This window comes from Enoplosus armatus, chromosome 21, assembly GCF_043641665.1.
Source record: "Enoplosus armatus isolate fEnoArm2 chromosome 21, fEnoArm2.hap1, whole genome shotgun sequence".
In the NCBI taxonomy this organism is placed as follows: Eukaryota; Metazoa; Chordata; class Actinopteri; order Centrarchiformes; family Enoplosidae; genus Enoplosus; species Enoplosus armatus.
The window spans coordinates 11,419,300-11,438,305 of NC_092200.1; the positions used below are offsets into that span (position 1 = coordinate 11,419,300).

General features: G+C 42.3%; 2 protein-coding genes across 3 annotated transcripts in view; one reads left to right on the forward strand and one right to left on the reverse strand.

Moving 5' to 3' along the window:
* Positions 1-1,434: 1,434 nt before the first annotated feature.
* On the reverse strand, positions 1,435-9,672 carry LOC139304340 (choline-phosphate cytidylyltransferase B-like). 2 transcript variants are annotated; one of them, XM_070928265.1, is made up of 8 exons: positions 9,592-9,672; positions 5,249-5,348; positions 3,690-3,806; positions 3,421-3,572; positions 2,851-2,929; positions 2,610-2,752; positions 1,866-2,054; positions 1,435-1,659 (listed from the first exon to the last, which is right to left on the reverse strand). In XM_070928265.1, exons 1-8 carry the CDS (start codon positions 9,670-9,672, stop codon positions 1,435-1,437), a joined length of 1,086 nt encoding a protein of 361 aa, XP_070784366.1. The 2 variants fall into 2 exon arrangements, with proteins under 2 accessions (XP_070784366.1, XP_070784367.1); XM_070928266.1 differs by lacking the exon at positions 9,592-9,672 and adding an exon at positions 8,261-8,299.
* Positions 9,673-10,922: 1,250 nt separating this feature from the next.
* pola1 (polymerase (DNA directed), alpha 1) overlaps positions 10,923-19,006 on the forward strand; it is a 50,055-nt gene continuing 41,971 nt past the window's right edge. Inside the window, 25 exon segments of the mRNA XM_070928066.1 lie at positions 10,923-10,977; positions 11,546-11,673; positions 11,922-12,018; positions 12,096-12,173; positions 12,299-12,414; positions 12,573-12,635; positions 13,052-13,153; positions 13,305-13,458; positions 13,552-13,735; positions 13,930-14,084; positions 14,222-14,334; positions 14,531-14,644; positions 14,745-14,819; positions 14,927-15,065; positions 15,304-15,458; positions 15,572-15,656; positions 15,740-15,801; positions 16,143-16,232; positions 16,400-16,516; positions 16,609-16,784; positions 16,908-17,037; positions 17,745-17,864; positions 17,965-18,049; positions 18,146-18,270; positions 18,578-18,724. Of these exon segments, the coding sequence (XP_070784167.1) occupies positions 10,923-10,977; positions 11,546-11,673; positions 11,922-12,018; positions 12,096-12,173; positions 12,299-12,414; positions 12,573-12,635; positions 13,052-13,153; positions 13,305-13,458; positions 13,552-13,735; positions 13,930-14,084; positions 14,222-14,334; positions 14,531-14,644; positions 14,745-14,819; positions 14,927-15,065; positions 15,304-15,458; positions 15,572-15,656; positions 15,740-15,801; positions 16,143-16,232; positions 16,400-16,516; positions 16,609-16,784; positions 16,908-17,037; positions 17,745-17,864; positions 17,965-18,049; positions 18,146-18,270; positions 18,578-18,724 (2,865 nt within the window).

Below are 19,006 nucleotides of genomic sequence, written 5' to 3' on the forward strand. Positions count from 1 at the left end.
GCAAACCTGAGCAAAAAAAAAAAAAAAAAAAGGTATTACATACATTTCCAATAAGAGCAAAGAAAACATTATGGTGATACTCCAGCCTGTGAGGACCTGACAGTTCACCTGGAGGGCTTCAATTATTGTATATTTCAAGTATCATCAGAGTCCTAGAGAAAGGCTTGATCTCCAAGTTTGCCGGGTTTGATTAACAGCTGACATCATATTCCAAAGAGCAAGAATGTCTGCTAAACATCGACAGATAAAACATGGAAACTGTCAAAAAATACGACATGGCTTTTAATGCTGAGACGTTTCTGCTAATCGATTACTGGGAGACGTGATATTTGTTGGTACTGAATGACGGTGGTGATGAAGGATGTGTGTGTCTGTATGGCATGTGATTACATTTACTCTCTACTGTAGGTGTGGTCTCAAAGACTCAGTTTACATTCAAGAAGCTAATAAATGAAAGGCTGTTTCTGTCTCATCACAATCAGGTTTTTAGGACCAGCAGGCATTTTACAGACCAGATATTCAGATTTTAGGGGCCTCGTTTTAGTTTTTAGTAGACCTTGTTTCCATTTTCATTTTCTATTTTTCTCACATGAACTTTAAAACTAAGATTAAATTGTTTATAAGGGGATAAAATGGTTTTCTTACAGATTAGTCTTTGTGGTGAAGTAGTCATAACTGTAGTGTGGGAACAAGTGAATCGAGGATTGTGGATCACTGAATTTTATATTCCTTGCCAATCATTCATGCTGAAGTGGTGCCAACTAGCACTGACTCTGCTAATCTCAGGTGTGCAGCATCTTTAATTCCTAATTCTCGATCCAACAAGCACAAAATGACAGTGATGGGTGAATCCAGTTCCTGTCGGTTCACATGACCTGTTGAACTGAATGTCACACATAGTGTTCTGAAAAATTGTGCCTATTCACATATAGTGGTCACAGTAGTTACAAGAAATCTTGGCATCTTAAAGAAATGCTAAACTAAACAGAATAGGACAAAAAAACCCAATGTGATATTATGAGCAGGCTGTTGGACAGTCTCCATCAGCACTGGACAATCCAAAGCAAATCCTCTCGAAAGATGCTGCAAAGCATTCTGGACCTTCGTACGATATGATAATCCTCATCCTCGTCTTCCTTTGTCTTACTTCTGTCTGCTTGGTGGCCCGACAACAGAGACAGTGATGGCTTCTTAGCTCTGCAGCACAGAACTTCATTTCCCATGATCCCCGTCTGCCTTACATGTTAGCAACTTCCTTGAGGATAACTGTTTCAGTATCCAGCCAGTGTTTGTAGTATGTGTGTGTTTATGTGTGAGCAGTTCTCAGGCAGTGTACTGTGAGTGAAGTGTGTGTGTGTGTGTGTGTGTGTGTGTGTGTGTGTGTGTGTGTGTGTGTGTGTGTGTTTTTGTGTACGTGTGTGTTCAACAGTCCATCTACTTCTCATCTTCATCACCTTCACTCATGCTGCTCATAAAGGCAGATGCTCCTTTGGGGGAGGCTGGGGGCGAGGGCCGTGCATTGTGCCAGCGGGCAGGGGGAGACGGGGGTGAGGGAGAGCGCAGGGGGGACAGTTCGCGGGGAGGACTGTTGCAGGGCGACTCTCGGGGGGACAGTGCGTAGGACAGCATTCGTCCACTGCGCTCCTGGAACACCTGTTTCTGTACAGGGACAGAGGGGCAAGAACGAGGGAACATTAGTGCACAAAGGTTCACGCATCAGAAAGACCTTCATTGCCAAAGATGCTCTTTTTATTCAAAATATCAGACACTTCCTGGTGTTTTTTATGATCAAACTGATGATATGCCACTTCAACGAATCCACAGACGATGATGACCGTTATTTCCCTTGTCAAAGAGTTACTTACCCAAGTCCCATCAGGTCCAAAAAGTTCTAAGAAGTTGCCGATAAACTCTCTGGATTTCTCTTCCCACTTCTGAATGAGGTCGTGACTCTTCTCCTCCACGCGGTAAACAAAGTGTTTGCTCTTCTCCTCAACCGTGCGAACCTTCTCCTTCATCCGGTCTACTTGGTTCTGCAGCCGGTACTTCTTCTCCTGAGGGGATTAAATGTTTATGTCACTAAATGAAAACAGCACTGAAGAACCAGAACCTCAATCAGAAATTAGTCTTTCTGCCTTGACTCATTAAAATTTTGTCGGGGAGTGCAAACCAATTCCCGTTAAAGACACAATGTACTTTGTGATTAATCATAACTGAATGAGAAGTAACAGTCCAAAACAAATTTTCCACACAGAGAGAGGATTTTTTTCCTCACATCTGGTTGCATGACAAATTAAGCCACATACCATGTAACTGTGACGTGTTCAAATTTGGCTGAGCACCTTTCCTGCCGCTATTGTAAAGGAGGGAAAATGTTTCCTTGAATATGCAGGAACTTTGGTATCATAACATTTATGCTAAAATGACCTTGTATGGACACAGTGAACTTGCGTATGTTATATATCCTGCAATGCGAAGTTGTATATATTGCATACAGAGATATCTTACGCATGACCTCAATTCTGTCCACATAGGACGCCTACATGCCTACATTTAAGTGAACTAAAATATTGTACCATTATGGTGGCATGTAGAATTGATGCTCTTACATTGATGTAGCTGACGTTAAGCTCCTTGGCCGTGTAGCCACGTTGGAGGTTGCGTCTGGCGTAGACATCATAGTCTCTGACAATTCTGGTAATTAAGTCAGATGTTGAGATTCCCTCTGTCCGTTGTGTAGGCACAAACATTCCTGGTATACACGCATAAAAGCACACAGAATCTGAAAACTGCCCAATGTATAAGTTATATTTTATAAGTTCTTGTATATTCCTGGCATCACGCACTGACCTGCCTCCTTGATGTGTTTATAAACGTCCTCACTTCCTGCTGAGGAGTATGGGATATCATCATGAGCCACAAAATCGATCTGAGAAACAGTCAAAGGACATGTACTATATTGAAAACACTGCACTGGCAGACAGACATGAGGTAAAAAAATGAACATACTTATATTACATGATAAGGGTTTGGTCATAAACAGACATGCATTCCACACACAAAGTTCTATTCACAAAGTGTCTTTTCTTACCACTAGGAGTCCTCATTAAATTAAATTATATCAACAATTATTATCAAATATAAAATTGAAACTTAAATCAAATCAAATTCAAAATTAAATTCATTGAAATTATACATTTCATTAAATTAAATTAAAAAAGAAATAAAACTGTAAATTGAATTCATTTAGTTTAATTAGATAGATAGATAACTTAGGATCGACTTCTGGCCCTCGGATGTTTTGTGTTTACAGACCCTGGGTGATTCATGCAGTTTAACACTCAGATACTGTAAACAAACACACACACACACACACACACACACGCACACACACACACACACACACACACACACACACACCTTGTGTTTCTCTAGGAACTCGGGTGTGAGAGTCCAGGGTGCGTCTCTCAAAATCTCGTCGACATAGCGGCAGTGTCTCAGCGCTTCATAGCGTTCAATCTCCGTCATGACAGTGAAACCCTTGTACTTATGGGTCAGCTCGTCACTGCACACTGTTCCAAGCACATGGGAGGGAAACCACACAAAACGTACAGAAAACACAGAAGCATGTAAATCACCATCACTATCAGACATGTGTATGGGTTTGTGTGTGTGTGGGTCTGTCCTACCTCCTACTATGAGGTAGGTGTTGGGGAAGAGGTTCTTGGCCTGCATGAGAGCACGAGCGTGTCCAGAGTGGAACAGGTCAAAGATGCCATCTGCGTAGACTCTGACTGGCCGGTCCACTGAAAACACACAGAATAAAAACAACACATTAATCAATACTGACTGCAGTGGTATCATAGTGAGAGTAACGGCTGTGGCTGAAAGGCAACATAATTATACTGAGAGTCAATATGCCTGGACAGAAATACTTTTAAGCTCGTAGTGATTGATCTGTTTTATTCCACACATCGTTCTTGTCAAAACGTGGTGCCTACATTACCCATAATGCAACTCAACTGCCAAATGTTTGGTTGGAGATTTGAGTGTGTTATGCTAGCCTGGAGTCATTAGCCTCAAGCCGCATTTTCAAACTTGTAGTCTTCAGCCCCCAACCGACCCTGATTCAAGTGACGTCAATCGAGACTTAGCTCAGCTCGCTCTGAGGCCACAAAAAGGATTCATACAACTTTTTTTCACATACGCGGCAGTACCCCAGAAGACCTGCCAACAAACCTAACAAATATGAGCTGACATTAACAGCCAGTTCCTCCCGCTCTCTTTGCGAAGTGTACAGTTTGTCTGTGATAGAATACTACCTGGCCCCAGGTGTGCTGTGTGGTATAGAGGAGGCCTTAAAGAGAGATTAGATTTGGACCAGTCAAAATTAGGTAATAAATTAGCACACTAGTTGACACGTCTATATTACTACACTATTGATCAACCTCAATACATATATGGTATAATGTTGTTGTATCATGTGCAACTTAACATAACACATATCTTCTCAAAAAGGTAAGACTACTGTTTGGGCTGAGTGCAATATTATTATTAGTAGCACTGGTAGCAATACTGTCATGATACAGAATGTACTGGGATAAGCAGTAGAAGAATTTGAATAGTCGTAGCACCTGATAGTTAAGGTAATAGATCTAGTAGTAGTAGCAGTGGAAGCTATAGTAGTAGCAGTAGCATTAGCATCAGTAGTAGTTGTGATGATAGTGTTACTGTAGTAGTAGCATAAGCAATAGCAGTAATAGTAGTACTAGTAGAAGCAGCTGCACTAGCAGTAGTTGTGGTACAAAAGTAGCAGGAGTAGCAGTAGTGAAGTGTAACAGTAGTAGTTGTGGTGATAGTGATACTGTAGGAGTAGGAGTAGTAACAGGAGTAAAAGATAGTAGAAGTATGGTAGTATGGTAGTAGAAGTATGGTAGTATGGTAGTAGAAGTAGTTTCAGAGGTAGGAGAGAAAGTAACAGCTGCACTAATAGTAGCAGTAATGTTAGCATCAGCAGTGAAGTGTATTAGTAGTAGTTGTGGTGATACTGTATGAGTAGTAACAGTAGTGGCAGAGGCAATAGTAGTAGTTGTGGTGATACTGTAGGAGTAGTAACAGTAGTGGCAGAGGCAATAGTAGTTGTTGTAGTACAGTATAACAGTAGGAAGCATTGAGGGATATGATGAAGATAATGAAAGCTGGGAGAAGATGAAGGAGATGGATCAAAGAAGGAGGAGGTCTGCTGTACCTGGGGTGCCTCTGCGGGCCTGAGCGATGGTGAGTTTCTCATGAGGGGCGCGACAATCACAGCTGGTCTCCCTGGCAAAGATGGCGGGCTCTGTCAGAGTCTGAGACAGAGAGAGGGAGAAAGAGACCGAGTTATGGATAAAATACAGCACACATATCTTATTTTGGAGGATGGATGAACGAAGGAGACTCACATCTAAAACACCTACACACCTAGAAGCACGGCCACCCATCCCTTCTACTGTGCTACACAATATGTCTCCCCTTCCCATGCCCATTCCTGTTACAGTAACCTCCATTAAGTTATTGACCACAGCCGACGCCTGCTCCACATTGGAACAATGGATTGAGAGACCGGCAGAGCTGCACTCAGTCTTAATGATCACTCTGTGTGTGTGTGTGTGTGTGTGTGTGTGTGTGTGTGTGTGAGAGAGAGAGAGAGAGAGAGAGAGAGAGAGAGCAGACATTTAGAGGAAATTTAGCAGAAAACAAGGACAGAGCTATCCATCCACTGTACTGAAGAATAAGATGGAAGTGGTCAAGACGCAGGGAAAGGAGAAAACGGTTATCATTTTCATATAAACACATGTAAATTAAGCATGAAAGAATACAAGACAGTGGGACATGGAAACAAAGACAGACTGAGCAAGAAAGAATGATACAGTTTGATATTTGTTGTTACTTGTCGAAGCTGCATCAAGGTTACAGTGTTGCAATGTGAGCCTGCCTGAAAATTTGTCTTTGTATGCCATCTGTTGACTGCAGGGAATATTCACTGAATCTCATTCACACCAATAAAAAAGAATCCGAGTCGACACCGAGCAGAGAGCTGTGGGAGTGTGAGAGGAGGAGGGAAAAAATGGAAACAGATTCAGTCTCTATGGACAAGACAGGCAACTGACGTCAACGTATCCTCTAGGGGACAGCAACAAAACCAGTCAGGAATGGCAGCATGTTCCATCGACACAGATAGGGACAGATCAATGAGCATGAAAGGAGAGAGGTGGCGCTCTCAGTCAATTATCACATTAGCGGTTTTTAATAGCAGTGTGGGTTTGAAGAGTGAGACTTAACAGGTGAATTTGTTTAAGAAAATGAAGCTTTAACCTGGGAATCTCTTTGAAAGGGAAGAGCTGTTTCTACTTTACTGAGTTTATTTCTCAGGGACAGTGCATGTTAGTAAACATTACTGTAAATATGCCAGTAGTCCCTGACTGAGGTGACTTCCTCTGAGTCATTAAGTATTAACAGGCCAGGATTCATTTTGCAAACACAGTTAAAAGAGAGCTCTAATAAGCAAACATAAACATGCTGGAGGTGCTGTGTCCTTACTACAGCTCATTTAACCCTCATGTTCTGTTCGGGACCCTGGAGACCATGGGGTGTCTTTAGCAGCTCAAAAAACTACTGAACAGTGGGTTTACATCTGCTTTATATCTGTGAGAGGTCTAATAGAGAGCCCATATAACATGTAAAACATGAAATATGACCTTATTTGGTGTAATAACAATGTTTTAAGCTAATTTCTGTATTTTGCCACCATCACATGTGCAAGCTCAGTTTGTGGAAAGAAGGGAAAGATTATCACTTGAATACTTACAATGGGGTGCGTGGGACCCAAAACAATGAGGAAGTGAAGCCAATGTCAACAAAACATGAGGGTTAAAAAAAATCTATAAAACAACCCATTCACCAAAACTTAATTGTGGGACAGAATACTATTGTTGATCATGCAGGATCCTGCAGCCAAATTGTGTTAATTTTTTTTTACAAAATACCCCCTTGTAGCTCAATCTGTTAGATCTTCATTTTGAATTATACCCCTTAGAAGAGCTGCAGGGTTGCACTCGTACTGATCTGCACTAAAAACACACTAAGCATTCCCGAGTATAAAGATGCTTATGTCACAATGTGCCCAGTGGTGAGCTGCAGTTGATGAATTGCCATTTCACTTCCACTTCATTATATGAATCGCTGAGAAATCAGAGATGTGGGCAGCGATTTAGAGGTCTGGAAACATTCTGTGTGGAAAAGTGGATTTGAATTGCCATACATGCAACTGTCTCAAAAGAAACAGCTTATATGAAAGCTGGCAACACATTGGCAGGTGAAGAGTTATAGCTACAAGAGGAATAGAAGGGAGGCATTAATTTTTAACACTGCCATAAATGTGAGACTCCTTTTAATGGTAACCACGTCCCTTTAACCTGCACATCCTCCCCCTGTTTTTTTTTAATTGGCTTTGAACATTTTGTCAGGTCATGTTAAATGTTTCAGAGAGAGGTATCAGAATTCAATGCTAGCCACCAGAGCTACAACAAAAACAAAAAAAAAGCAGCAGAGAGAGGTTGTGCTGAGGGAGCATCCTCATCACCCATGATTCCTTGGGCACGGCGAGAACAGAGGGGTGGCTTACAAACACTTAGCACAGAGCAGATGGTAAAGCTTAAAACTGACTGACCAGGGGCACACAGGCCTATCAGGACGAACGGCCAGTAAAGCCCTCTCTGGCACAAGCAAAGAACATCTGGCATAAGAAGGATTAAAGCCGGGGGAAAAAAGAGAAATACAAGGACACAGGGCACGAGGAAGCATCAGCGGTAAAGAAGCCTCAGAAGGATAGAGAGCAGTTGGAGTGAAGACAGAGGAGAGGAAAAGGCAAAGATGGAGACAGACATGAATGCAAGGATGAGGAATTATAACACCAAAGAAGAAAGGAGAAGGAGAAAGTGTCCAAACACAGGATGCTCTCTGTCCTTACTGCCGCAGTGTCCTCTCAGCAGGACATTCATGCTGTGTTGTCCACTGTGTGAACCCCCTCCTTTACTCAGACAGACACACACACACTGTCCACTCAGCATTCTGAACCCATCACACAGCCACATGCTATAGGGGATCTGTTTCATAAGAGGGGGAGAGAGACCCTTTGTCTTCCTCTCTCGCTCCCTGTCACACACACCGCAAGACATGAACACACACGAGAAAAACACACACATACACTCAAACGCCCTACCGTCCGGGGATGGGGGCAGGTGTGTTCAAGCTCCTCCATGATTCCCAAAGACTCATGGGATGCGGCTGTGGTCCCTCTGTTATGTGACTCAGCATCAGCGAGACGCTGCCTCTCTCCTCACCACTCAGCCTCTTTCTCCTTCCTCTGTTCCCCCGCCCACTCCCTGCTCTGCCTCTCTGTCTGTCCTCCCCTCTCCTCCTCCTCCTCTCTGATCCCCTGCTGCAGAGATGGGGAAGCAGTGAAGAGGTCTCACTCTGGAGCTATTTCTTGGTACCACAAAAATGATGAACTCTGCCCTCAATTTGATGTTGTTGCAAATATATTTAGTTCAATTTGACCTTTGTATTCATCTTTGCTTCTCTCTGTTGACGGCTTAGAACTGATTCAACCTCTAGAGGCTTTGTGTTTGTGTCACAAACCTCCAGACACATCTGGTATCAATTTTACAGATGTTAAGCAACACCGATGGCAAAAACAAGGGAAGGAGACACTGACAGTAGAATGCCTTGGTGTCTCTAATATTATAATTATGTGGAATTAACAAATGCAATAGAATTGATTTGGAGTCAGTCATCAATCATGTATGTGCAACTGTGGGAACATTATCACTTCCCTATTAAAGCACAAGAAGAAAATAAATAGTATTAATCTGTGTAGGATTATCCTGTCAGACTTTTCTGAGCTGCGAGAGAGTCATTGCTTAAATAAACGATCTTTGTTGGCGGAGCTGATGACCTCTCGCCATGGCGACGGAAAAGAGGAGAGAGCTCCGAAGAAAGGACCAATCAGAGAGAAGCTACAGCAGTCCAGCAGTATAAGCAGTGAGGATTGGTGGAGCGGTCCATAGCACCATCAGTGGGGTGTTACAGAGTATCACTAGTTATACAATTAATTTTAAATTGGAAGTGAATTGAGAGTGTTTGTAAATGCAGTCTGCAAACGGATCTGAGAGGGGAAATATAATGACTGGAGGAGACAAGATTCAGCGCCTTCAAAAACAAACACAGAGTGTTGTAGCCTAATGCTCGGTATTTGGCAATACAGAGCTGTCGTTGTAGCTGTCAGGCACACCCATTTGTGAGTGGTCTGATCTTCTCAGACCGCTTTAAAGATGCACCGTGCGAAAGTGTATTTGCTGTTTGGTACAGAAATTCAAACCGGGTGTTTGCCATGCTTGAAACTACACAAACTATTTTTCTCTTTTTCTTTTTCCCACTAAAGGCTACTTGACTAACTTTCCGATGCCGGGTGATTATCACTGGAATAACTGTGCAGAATTTAGTGAAACCGAAACTAGACTTTGAATGCTTTCAGCAGAGATGCGAACTTACCTTCAGTGGTCCTCTTCTGCAACAAAGAGGCGCAATAGCTGCGCAACAGGAATGCGCTCTGATGCGTCGCTGTTTCACCATGACGTCCAGAACCAAACAATTGTGTAAAGTAAGAATATTGTGCACCACTTGCTTTTCTGTCTAGTTTGCCGTTTAGTCTAAGGCGGGAGTTTGTCTCTGCTCCAGCACGGCGGGCAAGTGCAGCAGGGCGACGGCAGCCCGTCTGTCCTGTCTGTCCAGAGGACAGATCAGCTGCTCACCGCTGATGGGCTGCGACAACTGTGGGCCACGGTCCATTTAGCAGACCTTACAGTAGACCGTACGGCTGTTAGGCTATACATTCATAACCCCCTTCCTATTGTACTACAATGGAGGACCTTACTCATCCCCTCTGCAATTTGTAGCCTAATTCAAAAAACTAAATAAAAATGATAAAACACTGTTATAGCCTAAAATTAACTTTAAAATTAACTACTTGCTACTGAAGTCACCAATATGACAATGTGTCCATAAACTCACTATACTGCAGGCCTATAGCAGCAGAATTATCACTGTTATTTCTGGTGTAAAAGCCAAAATAGGCTTTGGGGATGAAGGACAAAACACGCTTTGTGTTTTCTTTGTTGGACGCTCTGTAGTGTCTCTGTGGCCCCAATCTGGGACAGGAACCCATTGTGCCCTCCAAAGTCCCGCCTCGTCGCCATGGAAACGAGCTTCATCGGGATACACAGGCATAGACATTGACTTTAAAAACGGAGTGAGACAGCATGGAACAATTCTATAATTTGAGACTACTAATTTAGGGATAAGGTTGTTATGTTATACCCAGGAAAATACAACACGACACTGAATTCACTATTTGGAACCTCAGACAATACTTGTCCATAGGAGTGTTAAACACATAAATGTAATCAATTGGCTATTGTAAATTAGACTATAGGTGGTCTAATTGTTGCAGGTATTTTAGCTACTGCATCTAACTACTAGTACTGCATCATATTTTTTTAAGCATGTACATTCTTAATCTACAGAGTAATTTATCATTTCTGTCACATAAATGCACTGAATTAAAAAGTCCTTTCAGTGTAAACATGACTCAATACTGTACTTTGTGTGGTCTGGACGGTTACACTGAACAACGCTGCCACCGTACGGACAGCGTGGAGACAGCGCTTAATTTTATTGGCTGACAGCGCTGTGATGTCACTTCCTGCATATGACTTTCCCCGGGAAGACGATTTGGCGCGGACTGTCCTGTTGTTGTGTTGACCTGCCGCCGCCGCGTTCAGCAGCTGTCAGTGAGCAAACGTTAAAGGCAAAACGTCAAAGTCATGGCACCGGTATCAAACCCAGACAAAGACATGGACGCTACGGACGGCGGTGAGTGTTTGTTTTGCGTGGCTTGCTAGCTGACTTCAGCGGACTTGCGCAGGGAAAGCGAAGAAGTTAGCTAACATATTAGCTAGCTTCCACTGTCTTACTACAACAAGGGACAGGCTGACGTCATTAATACTGTATATGTATTAAAGTGCGTTGACTAGCTAAGCTAACATTTGCCATATGAGCCTAGTGTTGTTAAGGCTTAAGAGAGGGTAACAGACATAGCGTAAGGTCATGTTAGCTAACTTAACTGTCGTCTGTTCTTTTCTGACTTTACCTTGTTTCCACTGCAACTTTCTTGGCGCTGTGTGTAAGATATAGTCATGAACTGTTCCTCGTATACATGACTGAAATGATAAGTGAACCTTATCAAAATTGCCGCAAAGTAGTAAGAAGTGTCCTCGTGTTCAGAGAGCAGAAGATAAGAGCAAAAGAAAGAACGTTGTGCGCCTGCGCTCCTCAAACTATTTGTGACATTAGTGGTGTATTTGCTGGGATAAACGTCTGCAATTCAAACTGTCCTGTTCACACCTGCTCCTGCGTCGTCGTCATGTTGATGTGTCCCGCTCCTCAGACGACGGAGGTGATGCCTGTGGTCTGGCAAAGTCTCGCTCCAGACGAGAGAAGAGGGAGAAGGTGGGGAGGAAGTCTGCACTGGAGCAGCTCAAGAAAGCCAAGATGGGGGAGAAGATCAAATATGAGGTGTGAAAAAAGTGCATAACAGTGGACATCACACAATCTGTTTGTAATTGTTTGTATTTGATTAAACTATGTGTGTGACAGCGTATTTACCTTACTTAATGATGCAGTATATCCTAGAGCCCTACTATGTTTGAATTTTTGGTTTTCATGTAATATTTGTCCAACAGTCAAGAGTGGAATTTGGTCTGCTATTTATCCAGCAATACTTGTTTCAAAGGTTATATTCAACCAGTGTTCATGTTTTCCAGGTGGAGGAGTTTACAAGTGTGTATGAGGAGGTGGACGAGCAGCAGTACTCGAAGATGGTACGAGACAGACAAGAGGATGACTGGATTATTGATGATGGTGAGTCTCAGTCTTCTGTATCCACTGTGGGAACGTGTGAGGTCCTAAAAAAGAAAGTTTCTCTTCTCTTCTCTCAGATGGAACAGGATATGTGGAGGATGGAAGAGAAATCTTTGACGATGATTTGGATGACGATGTAGTTGAAAACAACAAAGGTAAACATTCATGCAAAATTATATTACACAACAATGAGAGTGTGGGACAATGTAGAGTAAATAGTTTTGTACTAAGAGTGAATTTTGTGTGTGAAAATATTTTGTTTTTTTTATTGTGTTTGCAGGAAAGGCACATGGTAAAGGAGCAGACTCAAAGAAAAAATTGAAGAAATCTGCTGTAGCCAAGCCCAACACCATTAAGAGCCTCTTCATGAACAGTAATGTCAAGAGGCCTGCTGAGGTATGTTTCTATGGTATCACTGACTTGTTTCGATGTTTGCATCTATTACCAATGTCCGAATGTCCAGAGTGTGCCCTGTCTTAACATGAAATAAAAGAGATACTCTACACTTTTTCTTGCTCTTGCATTGACCAAAAGCACAATTATGTCTATTGCAGAAAGACGTGGACCTGTCCAAAGATGACCTTTTAGGAGATCTCTTACAGGACCTGCACTCTGAGGTTGGTACCATGACATCTAGACAATGCACAACTTCATCATAAATAAACACGATTCATTGTCAACTGATGCATTTGCCTTTTTCTGATGAGACACTGTAGCAGTATTGAGTTATGGGTGGGTGTTTCACACAATTAAACAAATGGTTCCTGCACATTTATGTTCAGGCTTTTAGCTGATGTGTAATGATGAGTGAGCAAGTCATGTTGAATTAAACCTGTGACCGTTTTACAGTCACAGTCAGTTCATATGATTTTGGCTTATTTCTTGCTCAGTGGTGGTGACACTTTGTCTTCTTTTTTCTTTCATAGCCAACTTCTCCATCATATTGTCCATACCTAATCGGATATGTTGTGATACTTAAACTTAAATACTTAAGTTAGATACTTAAAATATGACCCTCCCTTTGCCTTCCCAGAAACCAGCTCTTCTGACTCCTCCGCCTGTGGTCACTCTGAAGAAAAAGAAGTCTCTTGGATCACCCATGAATCCCTTTTCCATCAAACCTCAGATGCCAAAGGTATCCATTATCCTGTCATACATTTCTGTCATAGTATTGGAAAAAATTTCAAACACATGATTGGAAGTATCTGTAAATGATATCACTGGCCAAATTATACATTTTGAATTCAACAATTGTAAAATATTCTGTGTCACTTCTGTTGTACCAGGAGTCACCCTCAGCTACGGGGTTAAAGACCAAAGTTATCAGGCCGCCGCCTTCTGAGCCGACCCCAAGGCCATCAGCCCGCCTCCCTCCCTCCACATCTGCTCTTCCTGTGCAGAAGCAGAGGGCAAAAGTGGAGGAGCTTGATGAAGAGGAAGGTAAGAAAGACGGATTCAATTGTAGCTTTTTGCTCTTTTTCTTCCTTCTAGCAACAAGAATACACTTACCTTTTATGACAATGTGTTTGTCAGGGAATGATGCTCTGGCATTTGACGGGGTGGACTTTGATGAGCCGATGGAGGTCGGGATTGAGGAGGAGAAGCCTGCAATTCAAGATGATGCTGAACCTGTAGCAGCACCAGCAGTCGCAGTTAAAGTGGAACCCAAAGCAGAACCTCAGGACCCTGTCTTATTGTAAGTCTTTCTTTCTGCTTTGTTTGCTTCTACTTTATTAGGAAATATAGATTTTTTTTTCTTTTTCTGGCTCAATCTTAAAATAGTGTACATGCATTATATACATTGAGCTAACATGTAAAGACTTCAAAAATGTTTGTACAATAGCGTAGCAGACACTTCAGTTTTAGCCTCTTCCTCCCTCTGTCCTTTTCCAGGTCCAGCAGGATCGCAAGCTCGTGGGGACAAGAGGAGGAAGGTGGAGCCAGCGAGGCTCCAGCAGAGATACAGGTTGACTCCAGCCAACTGCCGCTAGTGGAGGGGGTCGACGGGGAGCAGGTTTTCCGCTTCTATTGGTTGGATGCCTTTGAAGACCTCTACAGCCAACCAGGTAAGGCATGTTCACACTTGGAGTGAATATATATATATATATATATATATATATATATATATATATATATATATACATATATATATGATCCTGTTCAGTAGAGCACTTCCTGACATTGTAACTTAACTGTGGCCTAGGTGTGGTGTACTTGTTTGGAAAAGTGTGGATCGAGTCTGCAAAGTCCCACGTCAGCTGCTGTGTTACTGTCAAGAACATTGAGCGGACCATGTACTTCCTTCCTCGTGAATATGTAAGTTTCCTGTTCTGTCACGTGCTATTACCATTTAAGATACAGTCCCTGCGTACGTCCCCCCCCCAGCCTAATACATCTGTAAAGCTAAAGGACAATACAAAGTAGTCTCACATGTCACCTCCGTGTATGAGAAACTTTACACATTGCTTTCAGTTTTATCCTTTCAATTGTTTGGTTGTGTTTTCATGAACAGAAAGTGAACACTAAGACTGGGGAGGTGTCAGACACCCCTGTGGGAATGATGGACGTCTACCAGGAGTTTAATGAGCTCTCTGAGAAGTTCAAGATCATGAAGTTCAAGTCCAAGGTCAGTGCTATTCTCGGTTACGGACTGAAAAGCAATGTAATTTTCTGGCAAATTTGACATGTTTGTAACTGGTGCTTGTTTTCTGTGTTTCGCTCTGCAGAAAGTGGAGAGGAACTATGCTTTTGAAATCCCTGATGTTCCCAGTCAGTGCGAGTACCTGGAAGTCAGATACTCGGTGAGAAGGAGCGAACACGTACATGCTATCTAGTTGTTAGGTAGAAGTGGTCCAGGCCTATAGCGGTTTGTTTTTCATGATGACCTATTTACATATTGTTTTTGCAGGCTGAGTTCCCTGCGCTGCCTTCAAACCTTAAGGGGGCGACATTTTCCCACATTTTTGGAACCAACACTTCCAGTCTGGAGCACTTCCTCCTCAGCAGGAAGATTAAAGGGCCTTGCTGGCTGGACATCAAGACACCACGTAAGGAAGATGTCCCTTTGTCCAGAATTTTAAATGACAATTCTTTTGTGTTGGTATAAATTATTTAACATCCTGCATTTAGTTTAATTTGATTCGTATTTGAGGGATTTGGACATTTAGAAGAACAATTAATTTCATGTTGGAGCCGCTTGTTGGAGATATCAGAAGTTCGTATAGAAATTATTTTGAACTCTGCACACCTCTGGAAAATTCACACCCACCCCTGTGTCTGTGTTAGAGCTTGTCAGCCAGCCGGTCAGCTGGTGTAAGGTGGAGGCTCTGGCCCTGAGGAGCGACCTGGTCACTGTGGTCAAAGACTTGTCACCTCCGCCCATCACCGTCATGTCCATCAACCTGAAGACCGTCCAGAACCCCAAGACGCACCACAACGAGGTCAGACGTCTGCCAGCTGTGCGCACATGATCAAATACAGTGGACAGTGATAGAATGATTTAGTGTTATTATTTAGATGTGTTATTTAATGGTGTGTTATTGTTCCTCTGCAGATTGTGTCTCTGGCTGCACTGGTCCACTATCAGTTCCATATGGATAAAGCTCCATCGCAACCCCCATACCAGACCCATTTTTGTGGTAAGTTATCTATACTCATAATATTGAACATTTTCAGTGTAATGCATGAATGCATTAGAATTATATTCTTTTTGTCTTTGCAGTGGTCAGTAAACCGGCTGACTGTATCTTCCCCTACGACTTTAAAGATGCTGTGAGGAAGAAGGTGAGTGGCCATGGAGATCAGTTTGTTGGCACTAGTGTTTTGCACAAAAAGGACAGGAAGAACTTTGTCTTTATCTTCAGTTGTTTACGTATTAACAGGATCTTACAGATGTAGCGGTGATAGGAAATTACCAGCAAAGGAACAATATAAACAATATAATAAACTTTATTTATGTGGCACTTTAATACAACTCTACAGTACTTTACAGAATGGTAGTTTAGTATAAATTGTACAAGAAATAGATTTTATTAAAATTGATGGAGACTATATTTTAGTATCACAACACTTTTTGTCAATGTATGTGACCAAAACATTGATGTGTGACTCTCTTCCTCTGTTAGAATGGGAAAGTGGAGATAGCGGCTACAGAGCGGACTCTGCTTGGCTTCTTCCTGGCCAAGATGCACAAGATTGACCCTGATGTGCTGGTGGTGAGTAGAAGATGTTGGGAATAATTCTATGCAATTTCCTGAATGGGTTACAGATGAATCAATAGCATCCTTATATGAAAATATAGGACGCACAGGAAGCCCAGATGAAGGCGCAATGTTCCATCGGGGTAAAAATAAGTGTGGTTATTTCTATTCTTTTCCTGTAGGGTCACGACATCTTTGGTTTTGACCTGGAAGTGATTCTGCAGAGGATCAATGTGTGCAAGGTTCCCCACTGGTCAAAGATTGGACGTCTCAGGAGGGCCAATATGCCCAAACTAGGAGTAAGAAGAGTAATAAATCCCTAGCAATGTAGGTTTTTTATTTTTATTTCTATACCATATTGGACATCACTAAATGTTGTTGTACTTGGCAGGGTCGAGGTGCTTTTGCCGAGAAGAGTGCAACCTGTGGGCGTCTGGTGTGCGATGTGGAGATTTCAGCCAAGGAGCTGATTCGCTGTAAAAGTTACCATCTGACTGAACTGGCTGCACAGGTGCTGAAGACGGAAAGAGTCGCAGTCCCTCAGGAAAACATCAAGAATCTTTACAGGTTTGTATGTTCTTACACTTTGAATTGTTTTCCAATCAAATCGTTTTATTTGTTTTTTTTACCTCAATATGGATCCAAAAAAGTGTGTGTGTATGCTAAAATGTGTGAGTGTTTGTGTATCAGTGACTCTCCTCACCTGCTCTACCTGTTGGAGTTGACGTGGACAGACGCCAAGCTGATTCTCCAGATCATGTGTGAGCTCAACGTGCTGCCACTGGCCCTGCAGATCACCAGCATTGCTGGCAATGTCATGGTAACAACCAACAAGCTCTCCCTTCACCTTCAATAAATAGGCATCTGCAGCTGCCAAACAAAAATATATCAAATACTACAACACAGGTATTGTCTAACCTTATGGCTCAGCTCAAACAGAAAACGCAATTAACATTATTAAAATTGCAGTCATTCTACAATGATAATAACATCCAAATAACTATCACGTTTAAAATGCATCTGCCTGAAATAATTCAGGAATCAGCTCCGGACAAAATCTGGCTCTCAGAATCCAAAATGTTTGCACTACCAACATTATTTGAAAAAAAAAAAGTGTTTTAAACACAAATGACAAAAGGAACAGGGATGGCAGATCGTTGAGCTTTTTAAATTCTAGGCAGCAGCTCTTCTGGTTTATTGTACAGTTGAAATACTGAAAATTGAAGTCAGAACCAAAACAATTTGCCGACAAAAGCAAGACTTGATTTTCTTGTGAATGGGGGAAAAAAAAGCTTTAAATCTTAAAAGCCTTTGTCAAGACTTAGAGCCAGCGTATTTTGATCAACCATTGTGTTTCAGGGAGAACTACAAAATACAATGCAGTGAGGTGAGATGGCATTTCATTTAGAATGGGACATAAAGATACCATCACCCCTGAGACGTGCTTCAGCTTGGCTCAAGTCAACCTCTGTTTTATGACTCTTTTCCTTTTGATGATGTTATTTGCCTCCTGCTTCTTCTCTGCAGTCTCGTACTCTGATGGGCGGCCGCTCTGAGAGGAATGAGTTCCTCTTGCTTCACGCCTTCCACGACAAAAACTACATCGTCCCTGACAAACCCTCCTTCAAAAAGGCCCAGCTGGAAAAGGTAAAGCCCATGCACAATCGCACACAGCTTCTTTTTTTGTAATGTACATTCATGTGACAAATGTTCTTTTTCTCTCCTTGTTCCTTTGTCCCAGGTCGAGGGGGAAGAAGATATGGATGCAGGGAAAGGCAAGCGGAAGAAGAAGGCAGCCTATGCTGGAGGTCTGGTGCTGGATCCTAAAGTTGGTAAGTCTGTGTTTTTAGTTTAAAGTCTTCTTTTCTGTCTATATTTGTCTCATGTATGTTTGTTCACATATTTCTATAACCCCCCTCACTGTGTAGGTTTCTATGACAAGTTTGTGCTGCTGCTCGACTTCAACAGCCTGTATCCCTCAATCATCCAAGAGTTTAACATCTGCTTCACCACTGTGCAGAGGGAGGCTCACAACACACAGAAGAAGATAGAGGTGTGTGTGTGTGTGTGTGTGTGTGTGTGTGTGTGTGTGTGTGTGTGTGTGTGTGTGTGTGTGTGTGTGTGTGTGTGTGTGTGTGTGTGTGTGCACTGCTTGGTCATATGTTTACTGTAGAAGCAGGTGTGTTCGTGTAACCAAATGACTATTAATAAATAAATAATCTAAATCTAAAACTATATGAAGTCCAGACAGGATTTATAGATGGATCCCAAGGCCCAGGTGCTGAGGCATGAAGAGCTTCAACATCCTGGTCCAGCAAAAGTTCCAGCTCACTTCCATCTCTTTGTTTCCATGGTAACAGGAGGATGAGTCAGAAATACCCGAAATTCCAGATTCGAACTTGGAGATGGGAATCTTGCCCAAGGAAATCAGGAAGCTGGTTGAGCGGCGTAAACAGGTCAAACAGCTGATGAAACAGCAAGACCTCAACCCAGACCTCTACCTGCAGGTATATACAAGCTCACACTGTACAGTATTTCCAAGATTGTTCTTTATTTTCAGTTTTCAGGTATGGATACTCATCTCCCTTTTTGTATGTATTTTCCTATTTAAAGCGCTCACAAGGCATTTGTTTGTGATGCTCTTTTGGGTATTTAACTCAGTCCAAACATTTGTGGCTTGCTCCAGTATGTTTGAATTCATGTCACTTCAAAATAATACAATTCTTGACAGGGTTTTTTTTATGGTGAAAAAATTATCATAATATCCACTTCTCCTGCAGCATAATCAA